Here is a 12,839-nt window from a genome sequence, read left to right as displayed (position 1 = left end):
TCTAATAAATACCTTACTTGACTATCTGAATCCATTGAGAAACAAAATAGACCAGAGTACTGGTGAATGAAATCACCTTTATTGAGGCATAACTTGGAGAACACAGCTCATAACTGCACAAGGTCATCCTAATCCTGTACCTCCACATGACTGGGCACCCGCACCAGTCATGGCCAGTGTCCCACAGGACGGGCCTCTCTCCATCTCATCTCACTAGTACTCCAGAGAGAGCCTTTCCCTGGGGCAGCTCATATCCAAGAGGATAAATGAGAAAGGGAAGGACTAGGGGCTAGTCCAAGTCCCCAAACTCCCCCCCCCCTTCAGTTCCATTCCTACAGTCACATAAGAAGTAAGTAAGGCAGGGAGCGAGAGGCGAGAGGCAATCGGGGTCAGATGGAGCTTAGGAACACCAGGAGCAAAGAAAACAAAAGCATCTCTCTTCTGCTTTACATACTGCAGGAGTTCAAGATAAAGGCTGTGGATCCGAAAGAGGGTTCACATGTCAAGTTAGGAAGGAGGAATGTTTGAGCATTGGGAGATACATGCTGTGTGGCCTTGCCTTGGCAAGACCAGAATGGCAGCAGGCGGAGGCGACTACATGCATTCAGTACATCCATACACATCCAGTACACAGGGACCAGATGGATAAAGCAGGCAACGGAATACACAGGTTGCTTGTCTCTTACAGGTGGAGCGATTCTGGATGCAGAGCAATGCTGTGGTGGCTGTCCTTGCTGGCATCGGCTTGGCTGCTGTCGTTTCAGAGTGTCATCGAGTGCTGAACATCACTGGGCTCCAGTGTCTGGAGTGGCTTTCAGCAACTCTCTTTGTAACTTACCAGATATATTCTAATTATAGGTAATTTGTCATTTATGAAAAGTAGCATTCAGTCTGGGATCATTTGGCTACTTTGATTCTAGGACTTTATTTCATCCTTAACTTGTATTGGTTTTTGAGGGAGATAATTTGCTCTGAATTTGAAGCCTTCTGTTTATGTCTTTTTTTTTTTAAATTAGAATCTAAGCAGGAGTGATGTGCAGGGCATGGGAAAGAAGGGTACTGCTTGCAATTGTGTACATAATGTCCTTTAGGGAACCCTAGAAAAACTTTTTAGAATCTGAAGCATATGCAACTCCATAATCTAAAATATCATTTAAATGAAGAGTAAAGACATTGGGAATTTTTATGCACTTTAAAACAATCCATATTATTCTTCAGTGATTTTATGTTTTGAGTAGGTGCCTGGTTCTTATGTAGCTCATTCTGTAGTTGTAAATATTATTTTTAAATAATGAAAGTTGTGAAATTTTCTTAATCCTATGCATTACCATTGCTATCTGAATTCCTAAAAATCTACTTACCTATGAAATTTCAGCTTAACAAAAACATGTTCAAGTTTAAGTGTCAGTTCATTAGTTTCCAGCAGAACTGGGTAAACAGTACAAAAGTAGAAGACTCCATTGGACTTTTTTTAGTGAGATTTGATTAAATTTATCAGTTGATTGACTTTAAAAGTAAAATTTCTCTTTCAGCTTAACTTTAAAAAACTGATGTTCTATATTGGCATCAGTGTTGAAGGGTATATTCTACACACAACTCAGTTCATTCTAGAGGGTTTTCCCATCTTTTCATTTTTATTTATTTATTTATTTATTTTACTTTATTTAAAAATTCATAGTTTGCAAAGTTGTTTATAGTACAGTTGTTATGGGCATTCAATGTTCCAACACCAGTCTCACCACCAGTGTGACCTTCCCTCCATGTCCACTTTTTCCCAACTACCCCCTATGCCTGCTACATTAGCCAGCACGAAATAATTTATTTTACATTTAACTTGTTACAGCTAAGTGCTAATGGAATTATCAAAAAACACTGCAGTGAAAGAAAATTTATGAAAATTGTTATATCTCACCATGGGGTCCTTGTCTGAGGGTTTACTAAGCTGTCTGTTATTAGTAGAGCCTTCGGCTATTGTTTTATTTTGCTTTTTTCCTGTTGAGTTTAGTTGGCTTCTATATTACTTTTCTATCTAATTTGGTGTGCTCCTACCAGGATGTCAGTATTGTGGAATTTTTAGGTGTCATGTGGTAACCTGTTCTCCAAAAACTCTAGAATCTGTAGAACTGAGCCATGAGTTCTCATGATTGTGGCTGTGGGATATGAATGTGGCTGCTAAGGTGTCTGGAAGTACAGGGGTCACGGAGTGAGGGGAGGAGGAATTTGAGGGAGGCTGCCCACTCCCATTCTGAGAAAACCCCATAATTCTCAGCCTGAGAACCCATGTACCCAGACTTTTCATAGGTTTGGTGTCTCTGCAGAGTTTAGTTGAGAAGCAGTGGAGTTGGGTTCTTGGCATGGCAGCAGCTGTTGGGGTGTAGACGCAGCCTCTTGGGCTTCAGCAAGGTGGGCACTCACCCGCCCCCTCCCCACGGCGCCCTCAAGTTTTCCTTCAGGGCACTGGTGTACCCATACATGTTAATGGCTGCGCTTGTATCTCTTCCAGAATTTAGTCAAGAATCTTAAAGTTGGATGGATGGATGAGTTTACAAGACAATGGCTATGAGATGTCATTTCCATCTATTTTTTTTTAATTAACTTACTGTTTTTAATTGACTCAAAGTGAGATACACAGTTACAAAGTTGTTCATGATTGGGTTTCAGTCATATAATGTTCCAATACCTGTCCCTTCACTAGTATGTCCCCAGTTCCCTGACCCCTACCTGGTACCTTTATGGCAGGCGCTCTCTCTCTCTCTCTCTCTCTCTCTCTCTCTCTCTCTCTCTCTCCCTCTCTCTCTCTCTCTCCTCTCTCTCTCTCTCTCTCTCTCTCTCTCTCTCTCTCTCTCTCTCTCTCTCTCTCTCTCTCTCTCTCTCTCTCTCTCTCTCTCTCTCTCTCTCTCACTCACTCCCCTTCCTCTCACCCCGCCCTGCTTTTGGGCATTGTGGTTTGCAATATAGATACTTTACCTACTTTCAATACTCAGTTCCTGTCCAGAAAGATCATTTATACTATTTCCTCTATTATTGTCATCCTGGTACGTTCTCTTCTCTATACTAACTATCCTAACTGCCCTTCACTCCCCCCCACCACATACACACACACACACACACACACACACACACACACCACACACACACACACACACACACATATACACACTCTTCTGGCAAGTTTCCAAACATTGACCAGTCCTCCTGAGCCCTGTTTCCCCTGACTTTGGATATTAGTCTCATGCTTTTTTTTTTTAATATCCCACAAATGAATGCAGTCATTCTATATCTGTCCCTCTCCTTCTGACTCATCCCACCTCTTTAAATGTCAGCATGTGTCTGCTTCATTCAGAGCTTCCTCCAGGGATATTCGCACTGCCAAGTGATTTTACTTTGTTTGGAATCTTTGTTTGGACAGATAAATAGAATAAATAAAATTCAGCTTTCTTAGATGGTAGGAAACAGTTGCATCTGTGCTTTTTTTTTTTTTTGGTTGTTTTTAAGTGTGTGGTTTTGGGGTTTGTTTTTTGTTTTTAATTTTGAGGTGCCTAGCGCTCTACCACTGAGCCACATCCCCAGTGGCATCCATTGTAAAGGCAAGGCTAATTTTCTGTCCCTAAAAATATTTGTTTGCTTTCTGTGCCTAACCTAGTGATTCAACTTTAGGCTGTGTTTCTGAATATTGTCATATGTAACAGATGATATTAGGAAGAACATTGTAGAAGCATATAGAAGTATATCAGCACAGTTATTTTTTTCAATTGCATGATTAGTTTTTTTAAAAAACAGGTAATAGCAACCTCTTTCAAATGTATACATCTTCTTAGAAGCTATAAATTTGAACAATATGAAACACTAAATGTAGATTGTGTTATAAAAAAGAAATGGATTAGAAAGTAAGTCCGGTCTTATTATATTGATGTTGCTGTTTAATGCTTTTTCTTATTTTTACTTAGCATTTGTGACCAAAGGACTAATTATGTGATTGATAAATTTGCAAAGAATCTTCTTGCCTCTATGCCTCGTGATGCAATTATCTTACTCAGAGGAGATCTTCCAGGAAATTCTCTTCGGTACCTGCATTATTGTGAGGGGCTGAGGCCAGATGTTTCATTAGTGGATCAAGAAGTAAGTATATGAAATGTATTCTTAGAATATAGTGATAGTGATAATTTAAAAACATTTAAAGTTGGGGCTGGAGTGATAGCACAGCGGGTTGGGCATTTGCCTTGCATGCGACCGACCCGGGTTCAATTCCCAGCATCCCATATGGTCCCCTGAGCACCGCCAGGAGTAATTTCTGAGTGGAAAGCCAGGAGGAACCCCTGTGCATTGTTGGGTGTGACACCCCCAAGAAAAGACATTTAAAGTCATTTTTAAACAATGAATGGGTACACTTTTCATGATCACTCTTAGGAAGAATATATGCCACTTTCTTCTATTATGTATCATATGAGTTCTTTTTTCATCATCTAGTCTGAATTTAAGAACTATTTCTTGTTAAATTAAAATAATATTCTAGATCCTTATTTCACCTGGCAAACCATAAAAATACTGTATTGTAAATTTATTTTTAAATTGTTCTTTCATATTTAGTCAACTCAGCCTTTCAAATTAACACTACCTACTGGCCCAGGAATTAAAATGAATTAGGATAGCTATACATCATATTGTAGGTAAGTAAGCATTTTATTCAAAATAGAAATTGGTAACTATAATTCTTCAGTAAATTATTTTTGTATAAACTTTGTTTTCTTAGGGCAGACGTATATTTGGCGAGGACTTGTAAAAATCTCTGGGTCTGTCAGAGCAATTTTATATTTTGTTTTCTTTGTGAGGTAGGGTGGCACATCCAGCTGTACTCAGGGCTTACCCCTGGCTCTCTGTTCAGAGATCGTTTTTGCAGAGCTTGGGGGACCCTGTGTGGTGTTGGAGATCAAACCCGAGTCAGCTGTGTTCAAGGCAAGCGCCTTATCTGCTATACTCCAATGTATTTATAAACCTAAAGAAAGATTTCTAGAGGCCAGAAAAATAGTATGTAGATAAGGCACTTTGCATGTGGTGGACATTGGCTCAGTACTCAGCATCCCATATGGCCCCACCCAGCACCCAGGAGTAAGCCCTGAGCACTACTGGGTATAGTCTAAAAAAATGAAAGAAATGAAGATTTGTTTCTGAGTGTTCAGGCTACATGTTATTACCCTTGTATAGACTTTTGGAAGAAGGTGATGATCAGGAAAGGCCTCCTTACACTCAGAGCAGCCCAGAGGAGTTTGCTGGCTCTAATTTTGAATCCAGCTCTGAATTCTTTTTTGAGTCATTTGTATTATGATTAATTTGACATTATGATTAATTCAATATGATGGTTAGACATAATATTTAATAAATTTTATTGCATTCATAAATAATTAGAATTTTGGATAAAGCTATAGAAACAGATTTATAAATATAAAGGCATTTACAAATTATATATTTTATAAGCTGTTTATATATATTAATTGGTCTTCAGGCTTCTAGTCAAAACTGAAATCATACTGACAATTTGATATTACACTATAGTTTTATTGTTTTATATTTAAATGTTTTAATTTTTTAGAAGGAACATATATTACCTCTTAATTTTATTTCACAAAATATTTGAGCCTTGAGAGCCACCATAGGGCCCGAGGGGTGGTACACGGATTAAGGCACTTGCCTTCAAAGATCCAGGAGTGACTCCTGTGCACCAGCAGGGGGACATAATACGACCAGGAGTGACCCCTATACACCACCATATGTGTCACCCACCCAGATAAAAGAGCCACAGTAAATAACTAATAACTGTGTACCCACCATCCAGCTCTCAAAATAAATACCAGCACAATGGAAGCCTCTTGTATAATCATCTTCCAATGCATTTCTTTTTGTTAGAAATAGTATTTTATTTTAGGCACTGTGGTTTACAATACTGTTAATGGAAAGGCTTCATGCATAAAACATTTCAGCACCACACCCTCCACACTTCCCTCTGCCATTGTCCCTTCTGTAGTGTAGAAGCTTCTAATTTGATGTAGTCCTATTTGTTTATTCTGGTAGCATGGCTAATGATACTGAGTCATTGATGATGCAACTAGATTTTATGCCATAACCATTAGGGTGTAATAGCAAAGTCTTTATCCATTTTGTTTTGACTTTTGTGCATGGTGTTAGAAAGGGGTCCGAGTTCACTCATTTTGCATGTTTTTCCCAGCACCGTTTGTTAAATAAGACATCATAAGATTATAGCATACATTGGATATTTAATGTTACCATCTCCAAATACTAAAACTATTAGGTAACAAAATTTAACTCAGGAAATATTTTGGGGGTATTTATAGTATATACCTAGATTAAAATTAAGCATCATTATTCAAACAATGATATCCAAATGTTAAGAACATTCTATAGTTGTGTAAAAACACAAAAAAGAAAAAGAGAAAGGAGGGCCACGCAGGGCACACCGCGCCATGCCTCGGGCACAGGGCATAGGGCAGCAGCGCTGTCTCTCCCGCCGCCCGAGTTCGGTAGTCTTCCAGCCTCTTCCCCACCCCGGGGAGATTGATGGCGACGATGAGGCAGGTGAAGGAAGAAACGGAGCCAAGCTGGTTGATCTCAATCGCAGTTTATTCCAATCTCCTCTCTATACACTCCCATCTCTCTCTCTCTCTCTCTCTCTCTCTCTCTCTCTCTGCTTCTTCCCCGAACCCCCTCATACAGCCCCCTTAAATCCCCCAGCATCAGAGATCGGGGCTTACACATAGGTGTGGTCACAATCAATAGGGCAATAGGGGGTAAAGTTCTTCCCTTAGGGGATGCTTCTTCTAGGACAGATACTCTTTCAGCAGGACACCCGCCCAAGAGCGGAATCCCATGGGTGTGTTTCTCTTCTTTTTGTCCAACTAACATATAAGTATTCATATTATTAATCATTTTGTATGGACATAGCAAGAGATGCATTAAGCTTATAGAATTGCTCTCCTGGGGTCATCTCGATCTCAGACTACAGTGCTCAGGCCAGATTAGTCTTTCCTATCCCTAGCAGGGTCCTAGTCTCGTCATTGCTTTTGGATCATGACATGACATGTCCATGACCAAGCTATTAACATATAGTTAAGCATTAGGCGCTTTGGCCAGGCCCATCTCGATGCCAGGGTAGCACACAACTCACCGCTTACCCTGGGTCTGTCACGTCCTTCATCGGGACCCTGCTTTTGGGGGTGCTAGGAAGTAAGGGCAGCTGAGGCTTAAGTCGAGAAAGCAGATGCCTGGGAGTGAATAATATTTGAAGCCAATTAAATCCCATGTTACCAAAGCATATTAACAACTGTCTTTCTTTATCCATACAAAAAGGATATTGTTTTAAAGTAAACTATTCAAAAGACATAAGGAGTAGAGAAAGGCAATATTAACTTACATTACAAGTACACTGTCCTAGCAAGGTCTGACCTTACAAATTAACAGTCTGATTAGGGGAAGAGCTGAATGACTAGTTGGGGAAGGGAGCATAGAAGTGGAGCATAGAAGTGATTACGGATAAATAAAGGAATGGGAGTAACTTGGGAGCACCTTGATGGGCGTGCCTGATATACCTAAGCTCCTAGTGGCAAGGGGAGCAGGATATACCAATGTAGTCCAGAATTGTTTAAAGATTATTACCAGATAAAGCTAAAGTCTGATATAGCAATGGAGAAAGGACAAACCAAAGTCAGGCCTAAAATATTTAGAGCTATATTCCAACAATATTGATGATTTTAATTTAACCAAAATACTATGCAAGAATATATAATGAATTTAATGATTCTAATAAATTTAAATAACCCAAAAGGTTTTCTGTAGGATAACATTGGGTTTGTTTTTTCAGTCTTGCCACAGGGTACTTAGTTTACCTTAGAGCACAGTAAGGGATATATCTGTATGAGCACATACAAAGTTTATCTGTATAAGAGATATACCAGACTTAAAGTTTGGTTCTTCCTGAGGACATTCACTATATATTCCAGACCACAGTCCTCAGGCCAGGTTAGTCTTCCTAACCCCAGCAGGATCCTAGTCTCGTTGTTACTTTTGGATCATGACAGCATTTGTCTGTGACCATGCTCTCAATTTATAGTTGAGTATTGTGGTGCTTTGGCCTGGCCCATTTCGATGCCAGGGTAGCTCACAGCTTGCCCTGGGTCCATTCAGTCCCTCGTTGGGACCCTGCTTTTGGGGTGCTAGGAACTAAGAGCAACTGAGTCGAGAAAGCAAATGCCCAGGAGTAAATATTTTTGGAGTCAATAGGCTCCCAAGTTACAAAGCATAATATTAACTGTCTTCCTGTGTCCATACAGAAAGGAAATTGCTCTAAAGTAAACTAAGTTCCCTACAGCAAGGCTGAAAGGACAATCCCAATGTTATCCTACAGTTTTCTTTTAGTTGTTGTCAGTGTGGAGCCATACCTAGCAGTCCTCCGTGCTTAGAGGCAGCGGGGCACTCTATGGGCAGCACTGCAGTATGGTTTTGCTCCCAGCGCTGTTCAGGGGACTATGTGGTGCCAAGGATCAAGCCCAGGGCTCCAGTGTGCCATGATCCCAGGGCCTCACATGTGCAAGAATCTCTGAGCTACATCCTCAGCAGTAAAAGAATTTTGAACTTTGAGGGCAAGATAATCAAATGGAGCATTTCAGAGGCAGGGGTTGTATCTTCTTTAAAGGCAGACTACTGTTAATTAATGAATGAGGAGAATAATGACATTTCTATTTTTTGCCTACAATGTGTAGTCTGGCCATCAAAGACATTTTAGCCTCAGTGAACTTAATATGAGCACTGTTCTGTGCTAGACGATTTGCTAGACCCAGAGATGAGAACACACAATCCCCTCTCTCTAGGAGCTGGCAGTCTAGGAGGAAATCAGCTAAAGCTGTATCTGTGGGTCCTGCAAAGTACTGTAGGAAGGAGCATAACATGCTCACTGTGGAAAGCCAGGAGGCCATCCCAGAAGAAGTGACATGTAAACAGATTATGAAACTTGAATACACATGTTCTAGGTATAGGAAAGGAAGAAGGATGTTCTGGGTAATTCTTCAGATGCATGAAAGTAACATGAAACTGGGCTCTTCTATAATTGTCATAGCTTAGGACATGAAACCCAAGGTTTAAGTCATAAAGTAGTTGAGCCATATACCTTGGTCAAACTATACATATATATTTACATATGGCTACATATATGGTCAATTATATATTTAGTAATTATATCTGTAATTTAGATTTTTTATTATATTTGATAAACTTGGTCCTTTTTAAAGAAATACATTAAAAGCTTGACATTGTATATTATTTTTATTTTTGTATTATTTTTCTGACAGATGATGACTTATGCATGGTATTTACCTAAGATGGCAAAGCATTTACCAGGTGTCAACTTTCCTGGCAACCGGTGGAATCCTGTGGAAGGAATATTACCTGGTGGGATGGTCACATTTAATCTTGATCGTTTTCTTGAAATAAATAAACAGTAAGCATTCTTTTCCTATAATAGCTTTTCTAAAGTCTTAAGCTTTTCTAAAATTGTTTATGTACAGCTGTGCTTCATCCAAAAGACCAATTTTCTACACCTATTTCCCTGTCACTTGTGAGATTATCTTTGTAATTAAATTGCATATCTATGCATAAATGAGGCCAGACAGAAAATAAATGTTATTGTTCTGGGTAAAGAAAAAATAAAGACAGATTAACAAGAATAGCAAATAAGATCTTAGTACAATTCAGAGAAAATGGGGATGTGCCTGCCTACTTGAAACCATTGCAGATGGATCACAAGCCATTATCATTTCCCCCTGATCAACACTATGGCACTCTTTAAAGTGTGAAGGAAATGTTTTCCAGGAATAATCACTATGTAAAAATAGCTTAAGGAGTTTTATAATAAGAAATAAGGCATTTTTATAAATAAGAAAAGCACCTATGGTTATGATGGCTGAGGTAATATGAGAATGCTGGATTCTACACTTGAAACATAAATTCATTCATAGTTAAGGTCAAGAATAAATAGCTCCTTCAATGGTATATTGCTGAACATTTCTCCTGTCTATAAAATGCATAGGTCTGTCCAGAGTATAAAGGAGAAAAACTTATTTCTAATCCCTTATAAGCAGTACTTCAGAAATTCTTTGGAAATTCCAAAATTAAATTATCCTTTACTGGGAACATAGTAATAAGATACTTTCCATGTTCAGAACATGACATTTGCTGTACTCATGAAATCTTACAAAAGAATAGATATAGGGGCTGGAGATATAGCACAGCGGGTAGGGCGTTTGCCTTGCACTCGGCCGACCCGGGTTCAAATCCCAGCATCCCATATGGTCCCCTGAGCACTGCCAGGGGTAATTCCTGAGTGCAGAGCCAGGAGTAACCCCTGTGCATCGCCAGGTGTGACCCAAAAAGCAAAAAAAAAAAAAAAAAGAATAGATATAATATGTGGTGAAAGAGTAACATTTAGTTGTGCCATTCTGGAATAAAACAGTAAGAACCATTAACTTCTCCAGACAAGGTCCCCTTTTTTGGGTGAATTTTATTTAATTCAACCTCACGATTTTTTATTGAGTCTACTACACTCCAGCTTCCTAGTAATTCTAGGGCCTGACATTAATGTGAAACTCTGTTTCAAATTCAGGTAGACCACAATATAGTTGTAAAACATATGTATATTTACTACTAGTGGTCATAACATAACAGAATGAACTTCCACTAGCAAAAATTCCACATGTAGGGTATGAGACACAATAAAGATTTAATACATTTTAGTGCTAAATGTTTAATGAATTTACTGAATGGGTGATTTAGTTGATAGTTTAAAGTACTACTTTTTTCCAGAAGCATGAATGAAGAAATAGTGAATTCTGTCTATAGCATTCACTCAACATTTATTTATTAACTGCTGGGTGTCCAGAACATATCATCTATTAGCTACAGATATGTGGGCATGATTTCTGCTTTTGTATTTCAGGGAGGGTTTCAGATGATTCCTCATACATTGAACAGACAAATTATAGTATCTAGTTAATGTGATAATGTTGGTGTGGAGGAAAAGACAGGGCCCTAAATGATAAGCAGTTTTCCAAGAGGAGGGGAGATGGCTGGTGCCTGCCAGGCTCAGGGGAAACTGCTGTCTCGCTGTGTGTGGAGCCCAGTACTTAGGGGGCAAGGTGAGAGGGGTCATACAGAGAGGTAGTGAGACCCAGATCCTGAATGGCTTTGCCCTATAGCCACAGATGAAACCAGCCTCATGGGTTTATTGTATGTACCTCATTGAAACTCTAGTCTAGCAGACTACTCGAGTAAAGATCAGTCTAGTCTACCAGCACCATTTCAGGATTTCATTCTTTGGTTTTGTTTGGTTTCTCAACTCAATAACTAGACTCATCACACTCTCCACCAGAAGTCCAGTCCTCATTTCACCACCAACCATAAATCTCCTCTATTTGTTCCACCTATCTAGGCCCCTCCCCCCCTCTGTAGTCATTCTCTTGTTAAAGTCTAAGATTTTTTTATTGTTTGTTTTATTTTTTGTTTGCTTTTTTATATCTAACAAATGAGTGATATCACTCATTTCTTCTGAATTATTTAACATAGGACAATCCCCTTAAAGTTTATTCTTTTTTAATTTGTTTTTTAAAATTTTATTTTCAAAGTGTTGTTCACAGTAATTGATTACATTAAATATTTCAACACCAACCCCACCACCATCACACCTTCCCACCACCATTATTTCAAGTTTTCCTACCACCACCCAAGCCTGCCCCAAAGACAGATGCTAACTCATTTATTTTGTATTGCTTGGTATGAGTAATTGACTAAAAATTATCCAAAAAAGTTTCCTAGAGGAAAGTGTGTGAAAATTGTTGTATCTCATCCTGGAGCCATCATGCCCTTATATTAGAGATGATTAGCATGTTGTTAGAGTTTGAGTCTTGTGTACTAATATACATATATATATGTACATATATATATATTTTATCAAGATTAGTTGTCTTCTACCTTACACCCCATCAGTTGTGGTGTGCTACTCTTGATATATCAATGGCATAAAGTATGAGATGTCACATAACTGTGGAAAAGACTGCACACTTCTGGAATTCTAAAATTTTTTTATAGGATGCTAGAACTAGAGCTAAAAATTTTTTAACTAGATGGTGAGTTGGGGGTAGGGAGCTATCTCTGCAGTGTGCTACTCTCCTGAGATTCATTTGTGGATCTCTGGATCCTCTGGATCAGGGCCATTAAGGGGCTTAAATGGCACCCCGAGGCAGTTCGTGGGCATGACTGCCAGGAAAACGGAAGTGCAGGGAGATAGGTAGATGGGGCCCATTCCTGAGTCTGGAAGCCTGGGGGTTTCAATCACAAGTCCCACATTCCTGGGTTTTTCAGCGGATTCAATCTCATGCATGGAGGGCTCAGGGTGAGCCTGCCTATGAAGGTTGGCCATGAGTGTGGCAGTGATTGGGTTCTGGAGGTTTTGGGCCAGGGTTCTTTGGGAGCAGGTAAAGGGACACACTTGCCCCCCTCCAAGGTGCCCGGTTAATACCAGCCTGACACATGGTGGGGAGACATCTCTGTAGTGTGTTGCTCTCTTCTAAGACTCATTTGTGAGCTTAAAGTTTGTTCTTGATGTTGCAAATGGCAAACTCTTAATGACTGAGTGGTAAACCATTGTGTGTGTGGATATATATATAATATATATGTATGTATGTATGTATGTATGTATATATGACCACATCTTTATGCAGACATCTGTTATCAGGCACTAAGACTTTTTTCCTTTCTTTCTTTCTTTTTTTTTTTTTCTTTTT

At 39.3% G+C, this 12,839-nt stretch overlaps 1 protein-coding gene across 1 annotated transcript in view; it reads left to right on the top strand.

Annotated features, from left to right (window-relative positions):
- TMEM260 (transmembrane protein 260) overlaps positions 1–12,839 on the top strand; it is a 76,380-nt gene that overhangs the window by 50,892 nt on the left and 12,649 nt on the right. Inside the window, exons 10-12 of the mRNA XM_004601770.2 lie at positions 689–858; positions 3,948–4,119; positions 9,354–9,502. Coding sequence (XP_004601827.2) covers positions 689–858; positions 3,948–4,119; positions 9,354–9,502 — 491 coding nt within the window. The remainder of the gene's footprint in view (positions 1–688; positions 859–3,947; positions 4,120–9,353; positions 9,503–12,839) is intronic.

Source organism: Sorex araneus, chromosome 3, assembly GCF_027595985.1.
Source record: "Sorex araneus isolate mSorAra2 chromosome 3, mSorAra2.pri, whole genome shotgun sequence".
Classification (NCBI taxonomy): domain Eukaryota; kingdom Metazoa; phylum Chordata; class Mammalia; order Eulipotyphla; family Soricidae; genus Sorex; species Sorex araneus.
The sequence above is the reverse complement of the archived record's forward strand: the minus strand, read 5'-3'. Positions and strand labels throughout refer to the sequence as shown.